The sequence below is a fragment of the Cucurbita pepo genome, chromosome LG10 (genome assembly GCF_002806865.2).
Source record: "Cucurbita pepo subsp. pepo cultivar mu-cu-16 chromosome LG10, ASM280686v2, whole genome shotgun sequence".
NCBI classification, from domain to species: domain Eukaryota; kingdom Viridiplantae; phylum Streptophyta; class Magnoliopsida; order Cucurbitales; family Cucurbitaceae; genus Cucurbita; species Cucurbita pepo.
The window spans coordinates 467,320-484,892 of record NC_036647.1 but is presented as its reverse complement, the minus strand read 5'-3'; the positions used below and the strand labels follow the sequence as shown (position 1 = coordinate 484,892).

The window sequence follows — 17,573 nt, the reverse complement described above, 5'->3', positions numbered from 1 at the left end:
AAAAGAAAAAAAAGGAATGGATTCTGTTGTCTTCTTTCATGTATGAAAATTTTATTTAATGTTTTAGACATTAAACATCTCCGTCAGCCAAAATTTTTGACTTAGATTCTTATGGAGATGTTGAAACAACTCATTAATTCTTAAAAAACAAAAAAGTTTTTTTTTTTTTTTGGGTGTAAAAGATGACATTGACCCTTTAGAAATATAAGTTGCACGGACAACGTTCATTCACAATATATTCTATCAAGTGAGTGAATATCTTTCTTTAGATCATTTATTTCGATTTTGTTTTGTCAAAAAAAAAAAAAAAAAAAAACGGGANCTTTAACTTAATAATAGGTTAAAATGGAGATAATGGAAAATTGAATGTTGCATTTAAATTTGAAGCATATTAAACTTTTAATTTTGTTTTGAACTTGGATTGAAGTTTGGTTATTGGGCACCCAAGTTTTATGTTATTAATTATAGAGAATGCAGGTATAGGTACTAGAATTTTGAGAATAAGAGCATATTTAGGAGGGAGCGTGGAATATATTCTTCATTCCATTTTCTATCCCAAAATGTTCAATATACTTATCAATATTGATTCCCTCCTCCCTATAATCAATCATCATCCTGCCCTTTCTTAAGAATTGAAGTCACTTTGTGGGATATATGAATCATTTTGGATTAGAATCTTAGAAAGGATTTAAGTTTTAAAACTCCTAGAAAGGAATTTTGATTCTTCCAATATTTGGAAAACTAATTTGGGTTGGTGTCCCTAAATGTAATATCCTAAAATGTTAGCCTAAAGCCCTATTTGAGAAGCAACCAATAATTAATGCAACATTTCCAATAAAAATAACATTATTTTTCAAAAACCCTAATTTGAAAATGACTAATTTGAGTATAATTTGCCCGTGACTCGTATCTTTCAACTTGCCTCCTTTCTTTTCTTTTATTTTATTATATAATGATATATTAAAAGGGTATGTATAAGAAGTGAGAATAATTCACTTGTTGTTTTTGTTTGTTAATGTTTCATAGAAAAAAAAAAAGAAAAAAAAGGAATGGATTCTGTTGTCTTCTTTCATGTATGAAAATTTTATTTAATGTTTTAGACATTAAACATCTCCGTCAGCCAAAATTTTTGACTTAGATTCTTATGGAGATGTTGAAACAACTCATTAATTCTTAAAAAACAAAAAAGTTTTTTTTTTTTTTTGGGTGTAAAAGATGACATTGACCCTTTAGAAATATAAGTTGCACGGACAACGTTCATTCACAATATATTCTATCAAGTGAGTGAATATCTTTCTTTAGATCATTTATTTCGATTTTGTTTTGTCAAAAAAAAAAAAAAAAAAAACGGGAGCGAAATGTAATATTAGATATTACATTTTAGATGAATTAAAAAAGTAGTATTTTATTTTATTGCTTGAAAAGAATTATTTTCCTTCTCGGATATTTTGAATATAAAATTTATTAAACTCCTCAATAATAACATACTTTAAAACAAATTCCATCAATTATTATTTGATTGAATAATTTTGAAACAACTTTTAAATAGAACCATAATGAACAATAATAATAATTTGTCTCAAAAAGAAAAAAAGAACAAAATAAGAGCATAGAGTCTAAAGTAGGAATGGTAAGTAATAACTCAAATTATAAAATTCTGAACCCCACGCCCTATTTTTCTTTTTATTTTTCAAAAAAACTATTTTTTTCTGACATTGTCAATTCTTTCCCATTATTATTCTTTTTTTAAAATTAAAAAATATATATATTTATCGGAAAAAAGGGAAAGGGTTTGATGAGCATGGGTGAATGTGCTTTTTCCCTTCTATATAAATAAATAAATTAATTAATTAATTAAAAAACAAAGTATCTTTGACTGCTGACTTCACAATCCTTCCCTTTACCCAAACTTTCTCCACTTCCAAAAAATCGCCATTTCCTCGCCGCTCAATTCAAATTCCTTTCCCCCTCGTTTTATCCTAACTCGGAGATTGTTTAATTAGGAGCGCTGATGGTGCCGAGATTAGCGCTCTCTCTCGCCGTTTTCTATTTATAATATTATATTTAAAATAGAGTTTTTGGTGTTTTTTTTTTCAGCTCAAATAAGTCTTTCGTTGAACTAAAAAAAAAAACATTATAAATATGTATGTCATATTAATAAATAATAAGTTAATTATTTTCATTTATTATATTTTTCTAATCTCTAATTTTATCAAATTTAAACAAATAATTATAATTCATTCTCGTATAAATAATCTATAGTCAAAACGAGCATAATTAAGTATTATATGTTTATAAATTTTAAAATTTTTGCTCCATATTCAATTTATTAATAATAATAATTAATATTATGTTTATAACTAATCATTTAATTAAAACCCATAAAAAAATTATAAGCTGAGAAGATACGGAAATGTTGCTAAATTCCGATCCCAAAGTGTACCCATTATGAGTCTCTCCCACATCGCTGTACGGACAATCGAAACCCCAAATTATTATAATTTTTAAAAAATTTATGTGAAGAAGCTCTTTCAAAATTAAATTTTTAGATTTGGATTGATTTAATAAACCGACATTACAGTGAAGATTTATGGGAAGAACCAAAAATGTTTTTTTTTTTTTTTTTTTTTTTTTTTTTTNTTGATATGTGATTGACGGATGGTGAATGAATGACCCATTACTTCTCAACAGGTTCTATACAGAGGAAAATTGAAATTTCCATAATTTTTCACTGTTTCAATGCGTTCTTCCTCGTTCTTCCTCGTTCTTCCTCTTTTCTTTTAATGATTTCCCGTAAATTCCCCACTTTTTGTCTTCTTCTCAAATCCCCTCCTACTAATTTCAAAATCCCTCTTCTCGCTTTGTCTTCACCCATTTCCATTTCCTCTATTTCCTCGCTTCTCAATGCCCAATTGATCGCCCGCCATTCGCTCAGCTTCTGGATCCGGTGTCTCATTCTGATCCCGCCACCGCATTTTGGTGGGTCCGGCGACTGCCATGGGAGAAATCGGAGATGGGTTCTTCAGTATATTGTTGTAGCGTAGTGTAGCCGAGTCGGATTTGTTCATGAGCTTGAGGAAAAGAAAAACTGCCCCCACCCTTCTGTCGGTTTTTCATATACTCCGAAGTTGACTCCTGGGTCTCCTTTCTTCTTCCCTTTCTCCTTCCACCGGCCATCCTCTTTATTTCTTCCTCTCTCTCTCTCTCTCTCTCTCTCTCTGTCTCCTCAGCCATTCTTCAGAGTTCCATCTCTAGAGACAGAGAGAGAGAACAAGAGCTCTAATGGAGTACGAGAGGATTCACAAAGTTCAGGTGGGTGTTTATGTTCTTGCTAAAAAATTGTGAATACCCAAATCCATTTTAACTCGTTTCCGGATTTCATTTGGTTATTAAGTTGGATTGTTCTTGTTCTTGGTCTTGTTCTTGTTCTTGTTCTTGTGGGTTTCAATTGTGCTGAAGTTTTGCCCTGTTTCTTATTATGTTTGTTTCTGAATATGTATAGGAATAAGAACTGTTGTTTATTGATCTGGGTTTGTAGAGTGTGGTACTGAGTCTACTCATTCCTTTATGTTTGTTTGGAGTTGATATCAATTTTGATTGTGAGTGATGGGTCAGTTCCAACTATTTAAGACATAATAGAATGTTTTGAGCTCTTTCTTTTTCAGTAGCTGGAAGAGTGATGTGGGTGTGTTTCTGTATTTCAGACAGGTTTAATTTCTCCTAGTAAACTTAGAATGAAGCTCATGGGACCTCATCACCATAAAAAGAAAGATGGATCAAACTGCAACTCTTCAAGAACTTCTCCTTCTAAGCTTGAAGACATTGAGTTTGCTAGAAATAGTTTGTTATTGTCTGCTGAAAGTGGTGACTTTGAAGACGAAGGTTTGTGTTCTTCCCCTTTCCATCTCATTTCTGTTCCTTTTTCTGCAAATTATAGCTTAAGTTGTTGTCACTTATCCTTAAATTATGTCTGAAAATGAAACATGAACTTGTTTTAGTGTCGTTTGTGTGAAAGATATGTGTTGTGTCTATGTTTTTACTGATGTTAAGACATCGTATGTCATGCAGTGACATCTGAAAAGGTTTTGAATCAGTCAGTTTCAGACCCTAAACCAAGTGATCGGTCTTCAGGTCTGCTAAAAGAGTTTCCCTCGAAGGAAAATAGTGAATCGGTTCGAAATCGAATGAACCAATGTTCGAATTCAAGCACAGTTCATCCTTCGAAACCAATAGAAGATGAAAATCTGGATTATGATAGTAATGCAAGTTCATCTAGTTTTGAGTTTCATAAGGGGGAGAGGTCTGTACATAGTTCGATTTCGAGGTCCCACTTGAGGCCAATGCCATCGAAGTGGAACGATGCGGAGAAATGGATAATGAACCGTCAAAACAATGGGCAGACTGTCAATTATCCTAAGAAGAATGTTCCACAAAACCATGGATATAGAATGATGGCAACGAATATGGTGAGGGTTGCTCCCGAATCTGCAAACTCTGAGCTTCGATCGTCGATTGGTAGAGCTATGGATGCGAAGCATGTTGAGTTCTGTCAATCGGGTATGCAGATGGGGCCTGAGAAGTTCTCTTTTGTGCCTGCTGGGGCTTATTCCTGTGCAGATATCATGTTGGTTGATTCATGTTCGCAAATTAAGGACTTAAATGAAGTGGAACACGAGCCATCTTCGAAAGCTAGTAAAGAAGATTCGACAGGTATAAAGCCGAACGCTAGATTAGTTAGTTTCTCTTGCTAATGTTGCAGGTTTGGATTTTTTGTAATACTTCAAATGTTCGATTGTTCAGGCATCCCTGCAGTAAGAGCAGTTTCAATGAGAGATATGGGAACAGAAATGACCCCAGTTCCTAGCCAAGAGCCTTCGAGAACGGCTACTCCTGTTGGGGCGTCTCCGCTTCGCAGCCCAACTTCTTCAATTCCCTCCACACCTCGGAGAGATGAACCAGCTCCAACTCCTATTGAGCAATCTGCGACCGAGCTGCAACAATCAACAGAAAACGGCAAAAGGGAACTATCAGAAGATGAAATGAAGCTCAAGACAAGAAGAGAGATTTTAGCCCTTGGGATGCAGCTTGGCAAGACGAACATTGCTGCCTGGGCTAGTAAGGATGCGCCCGAAAAGAAACGACAGAACGCTGAAAATGCTGATAGGGAGGCACTCAAGCAAGCGGAGTTCGAAAAACGTGCAGCTGCGTGGGAGGAAGTTGAAAAGTCTAAGCATATGGCAAGGTTTATATCCCCCTATAACTCAAATTCTTCATTACTCTAAGATCCAGGATATCGAATGACGAGTAATTCGTTCAATTTGATAAGTTAATCGTACATTGCTCAGATATAAACGCGAAGAAATCCAAATCCAAGCATGGGAAAGCCAGCAGAAAACGAAGCTCGAGGCCGAAATGCGGAGAGTCGAGGTAATTAGATTTCTTTTATAGATTTAGATCGAACTTAATGAATGGAAATTATCTGAGTTAGTGAAGGGGTAAAGAACATGGCAACCATATTAGCACTGAGCTAACGTTTGGCACATATCAGGCTCAGGTTGAGCAAATCAGAGCTCAAGCTGAAGTGAAGATGATGAAGAAGATTGCAATGACAAGGCAAAAGTCGGAAGAAAAACGGGCAGCGGCCGAGTGTCGAAAGAGGCGAGAGGCAGAAAGGGCAGCAGCACAGGCTGAACATATTCGGCAGACGGGTCGAATGCCGTCCTCCCCTTACATTTGTTGTGGTTGGCTGTGATCAAACCAAAACCCCATGAAAAGAATTTTGCAGCCTTAGCTCCCAGAAGAGAGTTTTTAAAGCCTTACCTCAGAGTGTTCATATCGAATAAACAGAGAAGTGTAACTTCATTTTCTTGATGAAAAATGTCTCCCCTTCTTGCACCTAATACAGCGAGAATGCTTGATTGTTTACCCTTGTGGATTTGGCTTGGTTTTCATTGATCAAGAGTTATATGATGAATGAGAAGTTCCCAACATTTTGGACTTAGATTCACTTTATTCTACCCTCCCTTTCGGGCCTGCGTCCTCGTTGGTCTTGTTCCTCTCTCCGATTAATGTAGGACAATCTACTCCCCTTAAGGCCCAACATCTTCGTTGGTACTCATTTCTCGCAGTCGTCTCTCTCCGATCAATGTCGTGGAAAGAGTGTTGTTTGGTGGGTGGGTTGGAGTTATGTGTTGTGTCAGTGTGGGTGATGGTGTCCTATCTTGTCTCTTTTCTCATCCCTCCAAATTGGTATCTTCGTACTATGCACAAACTTTTTAGCATCTTTTCTTCTTTTTCTACCATTTTTTTTCCACAATTTACTCAATCCATGAATAACCCAACTACGACAAACCTTTCTTCTCTCCTATTTTCTTATTTCTAAATCTATGAATAATCAATTTAATGCTAACAAAGGGTTGTGTGAAGCAATTTAATGCCTGATTCTGAGATCTCATATCCGTTAGAGAGGAAAACGAAACATTGTTTATAAGGGTGTGAAAACTACTTCCTAATAGACGTGTTTTAAAACGTGAAGCTAACGGCGATATGTAAGGTGTCAAAATGGACTATATGCTAGCTGTAGACTTTGACTATTACAAATGGGTGGTGTGCCAACGAGGAAGAAATATTCCTTATAAGGGTGTTAAAATCGTGAGATTGACGGCAATACTTGACAAACTAAAGTGGAATGCATCAAATTATCCTGAAACTGCTTAGACAAAGCATTAAAAGCTCAGCTGACAAAGCATGTACAGAGAGGTTTCACATGAACTTTTATGATTTTCTTCGAAGTCTTTAAGCTCTTCAAATACAAATGGACATAGTTAAAGCCTCGGTAAAGGACTAATTCAAACATGACAAGGTTTTAGCCTTTCTGATAGAACTTGGTTTATAAGCTGCAATATATAGCAAATAGCAAAAGCTATCTCCAGTCAGACAGAGCTGTCTCGATACCTATATGTATGAGAAAACACATGGGAGAGAGGGAATCACTTGATTATAATTACAGTTTCTGGCTCATAAACAGTAACTTAGAAAGCTAATAGTACAGAGAAGGCATGTTGACCGGTTAAATGCCTTAGTACTCGAGCGACCCGACAGAAGTTATCCCGGTACTCAAGTTTCTGGACGACTCCTGTCTGTTGGCATAGTTATCACAGCTGCCATTCGAGAGCCTCTGAATTGGGACCGATTTCAACAGCTCTAGGCCTTGTTTGCCCATCTCCTGCACTTCCTGTGGTGAAAGTATTTTGATACACCACACGCTGTTGACGAACTCGCTGTTGAAGAAAAGACGATACCATACTCGTCAAGAAAGGACACAGTTTTGAAAAAAAATGAAAGCTACCATATCAATGAAGAAATGGGGCATGGAAAGTCTTAAAAGGGTGTCATTCTGCATTGAAGATATATACTCAAAAGGTAAGAAACTCACGGCCAGGGATCGTCCCCAAGAAGAAGAACGTCATTTTCCCGGTCGACAAATACAAGCTGCCAGCCTGATCTCACAGGGTCCTCCAACTCGCCTTCAAGGCCGAACATGTGAGCGAGCTCACTGCGTAATTGATGGTAGCTACTGAATTTGGAAATATCCAGTGATCTACCCAAGGACCCTGACTTGTAAACCTATTACAAATTCAATAATACAATCAACAAGAGAAGGAACTTGGGAGCACAAAGTAACCAAAAAAAGAAGAGCAAAATGAATGTAAACAAGTTTGGTAAAGAGAGCAACCTTTACAAAGGTTCTGGTTGATGGGTTTACTTGGCCTGTGTTCTCTGGAGACTGCAAGAAACCCGAATCCTCAATGCAATTGGAAGGCGTCCCGGTCGGATTGGCAGAGAAGTTGGAAGCAGCAGTATTCACATAGTTGGATGAAAAAGGTATAGCTGTTGAGTCACTGTCACTGCAAATTCCCCTAAGATTTGGCATGCCACTCTGCATTAGAAGACTTGAAGGCTCTATATTGACACCAAAAAGAAGATTACTCTGCGGATCGGCGTTCCCTTGATCTAACGAACACTCTCGACCAGGAAAAGGCGGTAACGAAATAGCATTCTGAGAGATGTTCGTCTGAGTTGTCCCCATATTTTCCCCTTGGGGAAGAACAAACTGAGAATTTACAGAAGAGAGGAGAGGATCGACTGCAGCTCGCTTTGATGGCCATGTAGATGAATGTACCATGGGATTGGTTCGAGGAAGATTGAGCAACTGAGATGATTCGTCTTGCGGAAACGACCCTAACAGGCTGTGCAAGGGTGAAATGATAGGACTCGTCACATGGTTGGGATTTGAATCGGAAAAACTCTGCTGACGACATAACGGAGGAGTCGTTTGCAGGGATTGAGCTTGGGATTGGGATGCAGAACTGAACTGAGACATTGTAGTGATGGTACTTGGGATTTGTTGGTGATCAAACACTTGCTGTTGCTGCTGCTGCTGATTGTTGAATGTTTGATGCTTTATCTCCTGCTGAAGAACAGTAGGCAGGGTTTGAGCCTGAGAACGAGAGAGACGTTGGTTATCGTCGCCCTGAATAAACGTCGGTTGAGGCTGCTGCAATATCTGAGGCGACATGAAAGTAGCAGGCCTGTTCGGAAGAGTTTGGGTTTGTTGAAATTGAAGAAGCGAAGCAGCCTGGACCTTAGCAGGATCTACAGTTCTCATCTCCTGTAGTGCAGCAGCAGCCATTGCTTGATATATCTCTGGCTGCATACCCACCATAGAAGCATCAAGCCTCGGCTGCATCCATGGTGCAACTCCAATGCCAGGGAAGTTCATAGCTTGAATCCCACGATCTAGACCATCCCCCCTTAGCCACATTAGTTGAGAATTCAATCCCAGTTCATCCTCTTTTAGACCTGAGACAGGAATTCAATAGTAATACTTCAAACCAATAAGAGGGCAGGAAATGAAAGCATGAACTATATATGTATTATACCATGGAAAGAAGGAAATCCAGTTGGCCACGGTCGCTTAAGCCTGAGGGAAAATGGAGAAGGATACAGTGGGAACGTCGTAAGTGGTTCGATCTCCCATAACGACACCCTTGGCTGTCTCTCCCCAGCCGTAGATTCATCCCATCCAACCTACACAGCACGAAAGTTAAGTAATTCCTTCAACAATTGAACTCCGAGTTCGTCTTAAAATGGTAACGTAAACCAACCTTGACTGACCGCCAGTGTGAATTCGGCCACCGGGTCGAATCTAAATCGCTGATGCCAGTAATAGTGCCCATGTAACTGGATAGCATACACAACTCTTAGACATTCATGATCAGTTAACTCAAATCACAAGTAGCTATAAGTGTTTGGAAACCTACCGACGAACGCTTGATTCTTCTGTTTCAAATAGCATTCTAAAACGCATACCAACGGAGACACGGGTATGGTACACAGCTTTGACATACTTAGCCAGAGGTATGATGAACTCTGATGGGCAAGCTCTGAATGAAAAAGAAAATGTAACTTCAAGTCGTAAACAAAACAAACAAGGCTCGAGAATTGTTCAAAACTCAAACCTTGGATTATAAAATATCGTGAACCGACTATTTGTAGCAGCTGCATGGGCTGCAGCAGCAAGAAGCCCCAAGTGCATGCTGTCACTAGATAAAACCGACGAGGGCATCACCGTTTGTGGTCGATTAGCTCGACGGATCCCCAATAGTAACTGATTCTTCTCATTCCTGAAACGTCCCAGCATTGCAAATATGATATAAGTTTGAACGAATAAATGTGGAGTCTAAATGAATGAACAGCCAGCCCATGTGCTCTGCATACAAGGAAGAGCATAAAAACGAACCAAATGAAGATAACCGAATCGCCAGCAACGAGCCTCTTAGCACTTACGAACACACTCCATCCAGTCGTAAGAAGATGCCTTTTGGGCTGGCCTGCATGGAACATATAATTAGACCATATAAGCTGCTTGAAAGGTGAGGTGAAAGAGTGGAGGAGTCACAAACTCACCCCGAAAAATATGCCTAAATTTCCATTCATTCTCGTGCAGATCCCTGGCGATCAACTCCTGAGCAGGTGGCTGCTGAGAAAAGTCCTAGAAAACCAAACATGATATCTCTCTGTTACAACATTTTGAAACTACATCAATGAATACTTGTGGCCATGTTTCATAGGCATTCATTGAATTACCAATGGTGGGAACACTTTCTCGGCAGCTCTACGAGGAACAGAAAATCCTCCATGTGTACTCGTGTCACTTGCTGTCAATGTTTTGCAAAAATAATTGGTTGGTTGTTTGCTGGGGGCGCCCAACTCAGCTGGAAGATAAGGCTCCTTTTGTTCTTGCTATTGAAAATGTTAAAACTCTTCAGGAAAAGAAGTTCTTATGAGATTTATAAGTACACTAATCAAAACAAGTGAAAGTAACATACAGCACTGAGTGGTTGCAAGGTCATTTGGGCATACACTTCATCTGTCTCGACATCTGCCTGCAATCATCAAGGCGTTCGATTAGAACGTTTTGAGGTCGTAAAAACTCGTGCTGGAAGTCAAATGACAAGCCTTACATGCATTGTGACATTGTGAAGCTGACAGATAAGTTGTGGCGGCAAGCTTGGATAACTGGGTATATGGGCATCTACTTCTCTGTTGGTTGATATGGCAACCTACGCAATTTTGATGAATATTATGTCAGCTTTATAACATCTAACTTCTCCATTGCATTCAAATGAACTTGAAAAAAACCCAATGTGAAGCAAACTGGGCAGGCCAGGTAGAGATCAGGCAATAAGATACAACCAAAAGGGATTGCAAGAGAAACGAAATCAGATCTCACGTTGGTTGGAGAGCGAAACAAAACATTCCTTATAAAGGTGTGGAAAACTCTTCCTAGAAGGCGCGTTTTAAAACGTGAGGCTCATGGCGACACGCAACGGGCCAAAATGGATAATATTTGGTAGTAATGGGCTTGGGCTGTTACAAATGGTATCAGAGCGAGGACGCTGGGCCCTCAAGGGGGTGGATTGTGAGATCCCACGTCGGTTGGAGAGGGGAACAAAACATTCCTGATAAGGGTGTGTAAACCTCTCCCTAATAGACAGCTTTTTAAAATTGTGAGGCCGACGGCGACACGTTATGGGTCAAAGTGGTGAACTTGGGCAGTTACAAGAAAACACGAACAAGTACAGGCAACCTCCAAGTACAAGGATAACCAGCTTAAACAGACTGAATATTTCAAGAACATCTTCTTGGTAAGTGAAGAACAATAACCAAAAGTTTAGTGGGAAGTTTGGAACTCACAAACATGAAATCGTTATGAAAAACAATAAGCAAACAAGTTCAACATCAGAAGAGGGCTATAGTTTCTGATTTCAATTTTGCAAAAGAATTAATACTCAATGGGCTTACAGCTCACCTGCTCGCTATGACCCTGTGGAAAATAGACAACCCGGCTTCCAACAGCAGGTAGAGAAACAAGGGGGCCCGCACAGGCATGCCAAAGCTCCGAGTTAAGAACTCTCCTCTCCCCTGAAAATTTTGATGCAAGTTCTAATAAGTCCTAGCATTTCATCAAACACATAAGGAGCATGGGCATCTCAGTTCATGGAAAAACAGAGAGAGAGAGAGAGGGCCGAAGAAACTGATACCTTCCGGAGGCTGAGGACTAAAACCAGCACTTGAAAGCCTCATTTCAGTAAGATCCAACAAACAAAAAGAAATTGACCCACAAATTTGAAGAACGCAACAACGACTGCACCCCACCCCCCACCGCCCAAAATCTCAGCCGAACCCGGTTTCGCTAAAGAACACGATCAATTTCAACCTCACCCGCATCTAATTCTCTCAACCCAAACCCCCCACATACACAACTCTTCAATCACCGACTTCATGCCACACCAACCTCAAAGTTCAACAAACAAAACCCAATACCCAGACCCCAATAAATCCAGTTATAAGCAAAAGGGGGAAGAATTCCTTCAACAACCGAACAAGAACAGAGTTAATCAAAGAAAACCCAAAAACGGTAAAGGGAAATGATCAGATCTCAGCTTCGAAAACGCCAAAACCCGAAAGTAAAAGAAAATTGAGAGACAGATCTCAGCACAGTAGAAACCCAGTAGAAGAAGCTAGAGCTTGGCGGCCATTCGCATCACGGGAAGCAAACACAATGATTTCAGGTAAAAGAAAATGATGGGGTTCCTTCCTTCCGTACACAGATTCAATTGAATGAAGTGTTATACAATGAAGAAACAAACGGCTTGAATGGAAAGCTGCTGCTGGAATTACAGCAGACGGGTGAGTAGCAGTGGTGGAGCTCGAAGTCCTCTGTTTCCAGTTCTCTGTTTTCTCCTGTTGGGTACTCTGTAAAACACAATGAATCAACGAAAACCAGTCTTATTTTTCCCACAGTCTTGTCTGATGTCTGTAGCAGGGATTAAGGAAAAGGTGAGGACACACTCTAGAGAGAGAGAGAGAAGAAGCTCAAATTGATTACGCGCTATGAGAGAGAGAGAAGTCTTTGATTGTGTTATGTTATAGAACAGCTCTCAAATGAAGCTTCCTTTTTCATCTTCTTCGTTATTATTTACACTTCACAATTAATTCCTATTCTTTTTTTACAATTTTTTATAAATTCGAAAATCAATTAAAATTTTAAATTCAAAATTAAATTTATAATTTTAATTAAAATAATCGTCAAATGTTTTTAAATATCTAAATTTAATTTTATAATTGTAATAAATCTTAAAAGTGGACTCTTTTATTGATTTATTGTTAACTTTTGCTTAAAAATTATTTTTATTAGCTTTCTCTTTATGAATTTAATTTCCTTCTTTTATTGAATAAAAATTATTTTTATTACTTTTCTATTAAAAGACTAATTTTAAAACTTTTAAAAATAAAAATACTAAATTTGGATATTTAGATTATTCAAACTAACCATAATTAGTATTTTAAGAACATTGTCTATAAATTCGACATTCGCTTCAAATAAAACATCACTTATGCAAACTTCATTTCAATAATAAAATATTTAAACTTTTATTTTAATTTTTTTAATGAAAATTTTATTTAAAATTCAATTTTAAACATTTCACTTTTTATAAATATTATTGAACTAAAATTGAAAAATAAAAATGAAAAAAAAAAGTTTCTTCTCCGCTTTCTTCTTCCTCCTATTCATGAAAGGTCAGGGAAAACTTTCGAATTCAAATGCAAAATATATATATATATATATATTTGGATTTTAAATATTAGACGAACAATTGAATTTAAATATTTTAACAGAATATTTATCCGATATCTTATAGTAAGCATATTCTTTATCGAAATAATTCTTTACTTCTTTATCGAAAGAATTCTTTACTCTATAGAAGATCTATTTAACTGTGAATATGTAATGATTAAGACATTGAACATGCTTAATGAATATGTGTTTATCCTACCTTAAAACATGTTTATAAATCGTTACAAATATTTTTATTTTAAGCTAACTATTTATTTTTTAGTTTTAAAATTTGAATGGATTATTGAATAGATATTTAAAAATTAGATAATAAAGACAAAAAAAAAAAAAATAGTGTTATCAAGCTTAATTTGTAATATAATATATATATAAATCAAACGGAGTCTAAATCGTTATTATGGCACTTTTTTCTTTTTCAATTTTCGGCTGCAAAAAGCTTCTATTTAATAATTTCTTCCTTCTTAATATTATAGTTTTTTTTTTTTTCGATTTTCGAATACAATATTAATGGTGCTTTTGAATAAATGTCCGAAAAGAGACGATGTTAAGCGGTAAATATCACATGGTAAATATATTCTATGTAACAGCTTAAGTTTACTACTAGTAGATCTTATCTGTTTTGATCCGTTACATAACGTTGTTAGTCTCACTGTTTTAAAATTGGGGAAAGTTTCCACACCATTATAAGAATGTTTTGTTCCTCTTTACAATCGACGTACGATCTCACAATATAATATTAATACACTTTAGTATATTTCAGTCGATACGACATAGACTCTCAACCAAAAATAGTAGATCTTTGAATTATCACTTATCATTTGGTTGAATTTTAAAAAAGTCGATATCGTTAAATGGTCATTTCGAATTATTAATTTATAATTTACTTTATTTACTATCTCTTTCTTCGAGGGTCAATGACGTAAATTATGAGTATACAGCTTTTAATTTTTCTTCTCTTCATATCATCATAGTTTTTACTTACGACAAGTATGGTATCTATCGACTATCATTCTAAATGTTCTTATTAGTCTAAATTACGGGTTGAAATATTATTTTTTAATCTCGATATAATTCCAACCATTTATTTTATACAAACATTTAAAATTTGAATAATTGATTTAATCAATGATTTTATTTATTTATTTCGTATGTGGATTAATATAGTTGGTATATTTTTATTGATAATATTTAGGTATGAGTTGACAAGGGTGAGAGGAGAGAGAGAGAGGAATTTGGGTATGAGTTTATGGAGGAAGGTGGAGTATTTATATGTTAAATGATTAAAAAAAAATTAAAAAAATGAAGAGAGAGAAGATAGTGTAAGGAAGAGAGAGAATGAAAATGGATGGGACCTTTTTGGTTGTTGCATATCTTCTCTCAATCNGAGAGATGAGAAATCTGAGCCGTTGATGAGAAGGCGGGGCCGAGGAAAAGATCTGATGAGACGTGATGTAAGACGGTGGAACCTCTTTGATTGGTGGGTTATTAAATGTATTGTGTAACAACGACACAAATAATTATTGTCCCACGTTCCAACATCATCAATCCCTAACTGCTCAACTATACCTCTAGCAAATATTGTTCGGTTATGTCTTTTAAACTTTTCTATGTAAGGAATATTATCTTCGACCGCCGTAAGATCTCACAATTCACTCTCTTAGAGACCCAGCGTTCTATGCTAGCACATCACTCGGTGTTTGACTCTGATACCATTTGTAACAACTCAATCTCACTACTAGTAGATATTATCCGTTTTTACTCATTACATATGACCATCAATCTCATGGTTTTTAAACGTGTCTAATATGGAGAGTGTCTAACCCTACTCCATCTAGTGTCTTGCACCATTCGATAACTGAATCTAATATCATTCGTAACAATCCAAGTCTACGACTAGCAAATATTGTCCTCTTTGAATTTTTCCTTTCGGCCTTTTCTTTAAGATTTTAAAATGCATTTTTTTCGGTAGAGATTTTCACACCCTTATATAAAGTATGATTTGTTTTCCTCTCAAGCTGATGTGAGATTTTTTTTACCATTCTCATATTTACCACCATCCCTATTCTTTTTTACCTCATTTTTACTAAAGTTTCCAACACGAGAATGATGGAAGAAAAACTCGAGTAAATTAATAGGTATGATTTGAGAGAAACACGTAGTATTAATTTAATCCGAGAAGGGTGGGAATTGTCGGCTAAAAATAATAGAGATAATGAAAATTTAAAATTAAAACATATATATATATATATATATATATATATATATATATATATATATATATATATGGATGTAACATGGCAACTATTGAATCATGGTACGGTTCGGGGACATGAACATGATTGTTTGGTCATGAATCAACTCCAATGGACAACTCTCCAGCTCCCATTTCTTTTTTCTTTTTCTGTTCCTATGAATTAATTATATATATTTTTCGTACTTATTTAACTAATTAATTAATTGCGTTTTCCATTAATCATTCTGATTAACTAAACAATCATAGGATTTAGAAACCCATCCTGTCTGTGTTTTGTCTAAATGTTTCTTTGTTTCACTTTTACGTTGTATCATCTCAAACTTTTATGGGTCTTTTAACGTCGTTTTCGTTTCTACACTAAAATAAAATATTTAATTATATTTTTTTTGTTTGTTCGTAAAACATATATAACTTATCACAAGTAAAGATATTGTCTGATTTAATTTGTTACGTATGTCTAATTTAAATATTATATTTGTTGGGGGAGAGAGAGAGAAAGAGGGAAGAAAGTGAAAGGTGGAAAGAGAGAGAGAGAGTGGGGAATGGGAAAGAAAAAAAAGGAAGGGAAGCGAAGAAAGGGACGGGTGAGGGCTTAGATTTGTGGGGCCCACTCGTAAATTCCCTGATTAGATTTTCCTCGTTCCACTTTCTTTGACGCCACGCTCCCCATCCCCACGCGCCCACCGCCAACCCCGACCCGACCCGACCGCCTTTAACCCGAATTCCTATTTAATAAAATAAATAAAATAAAATAAAATAAAAGCTAGTTAGGGAAAAATTTGCATGCAAATCCAGAAGCAAATACGTGCACGTTTGAAATTAATAATAATAAGAAGAAAGGGCACCAACCAATAATCCCTTTCACAAATAAATAAATAAATAAATAAATAAATAAATAAATAAATAAATAATAATAATAATAATAGGGAATCAAATGCTAATTAGCCACTACTTTACGACTAATAAGTAAAGTTAATGAAGAACAAATAATCTGTAAAGCCATATATTAGTGGGGCCCTCTCTTTTTTAATCATGTTTCTTTGTTTGTGTCTCTTTGTTTCATGGGACCCCTCAAATCCCACTTTCAATTTCTTAATTAGTTTAGTTAGTCGTTAATTATGGTCTCTAACCTTTGTCTTTTCTTTTCAATCGGTTCCTTTTAAATTTTAATGATGTTTGTTTTAAGGAAAAAAAGAATCTTTGTCACGGTTGTGAGATCCTGTATTAGTCAGATGGTTTAACGAAATATTTTTTATAAGAGTATGAAGACTTCTCCTTAGTAGACACGTTTTAAAACTGTGAGACTGATGAATATATGTAACGGATCGAAACGGACAATATTTACTAGCGGTGGATTTAAGCTGTTACAAATGATATAAAAGTCGGAGAACAAATAGAAGAAAAAACAGTAGATAGGGAGAGAAGAAAGAGAGGAGAGAGGAAGCAAGAAAACAAGAAAGCAAGAAAGCAAAGAAAGTGTGTGTTAAGATTTTTTGTTGATCATGTTTTGGGTGACATTTGAGTTTACAAACAGAACCCACAGCTTTGAATTAGCAAAAATATTAATAATAATTAAAAACATAATAATAGTGTTTTATTTATTTTTTAAAAAAATCATTTTTGATGTTTTTAGTGACAATTCCTTCTCTAATCATATCCATATCATGATGAAGCTTAGTGAGAAAAAAGGCCAACATTCCCCATTATTGCTAATCATTTTCTTGTTTAGTCAAATCCTTTCATTTGTATTTTGGTTTGCATTAATTAATCAATCTAATCTCCCTTCTTATATCATCAAAATAATAATATGTAAATGAATAAAACTTTTTTAGAATAAGTATATTTTTTTTTATAAATTATAGATGAGATGTTTTTTTGTTTCAAAATTTAAAATTTGGGTTTGATTGCTGATAGTCCGTTTTTTCTGTTATGTATTGCCATCAGGCTCACGGTTTTAAAACGTGTATGTTGGAGAGAGATTTTCACACCCTTATAAAGAATGCTTGAACCGACGTGGGATCTCACAATTCACTCCCTTAAGTACCCAACATCCCTAGAGATTTCCTTGTTTCGTTCTTTTCTACGAGATCTCAAAAAATAAAAAATAAAATATTT

General features: G+C 35.9%; 2 protein-coding genes across 2 annotated transcripts; one reads left to right on the top strand and one right to left on the bottom strand.

Moving 5' to 3' along the window:
* Positions 1 to 2,766: 2,766 nt before the first annotated feature.
* On the top strand, positions 2,767 to 6,001 carry LOC111803226. Its single transcript, XM_023687544.1, has 6 exons — positions 2,767 to 3,312; positions 3,705 to 3,882; positions 4,069 to 4,710; positions 4,801 to 5,242; positions 5,346 to 5,427; positions 5,549 to 6,001. Exons 1-6 carry the CDS (start codon positions 3,283 to 3,285, stop codon positions 5,750 to 5,752), a joined length of 1,578 nt encoding a protein of 525 aa, XP_023543312.1. The 5' UTR covers positions 2,767 to 3,282; the 3' UTR covers positions 5,753 to 6,001.
* Positions 6,002 to 6,753: 752 nt separating this feature from the next.
* LOC111803222 (auxin response factor 6-like) lies at positions 6,754 to 12,496 on the bottom strand. Its single transcript, XM_023687534.1, has 14 exons — positions 11,607 to 12,496; positions 11,375 to 11,487; positions 10,527 to 10,625; positions 10,392 to 10,448; positions 10,150 to 10,305; positions 9,970 to 10,054; positions 9,803 to 9,893; positions 9,522 to 9,686; positions 9,324 to 9,446; positions 9,168 to 9,243; positions 8,943 to 9,090; positions 7,736 to 8,862; positions 7,436 to 7,626; positions 6,754 to 7,280 (listed from the first exon to the last, which is right to left on the bottom strand). Exons 1-14 carry the CDS (start codon positions 11,647 to 11,649, stop codon positions 7,079 to 7,081), a joined length of 2,676 nt encoding a protein of 891 aa, XP_023543302.1. The 5' UTR covers positions 11,650 to 12,496; the 3' UTR covers positions 6,754 to 7,078.
* Between the last annotated feature and the right edge of the window lie 5,077 nt (positions 12,497 to 17,573).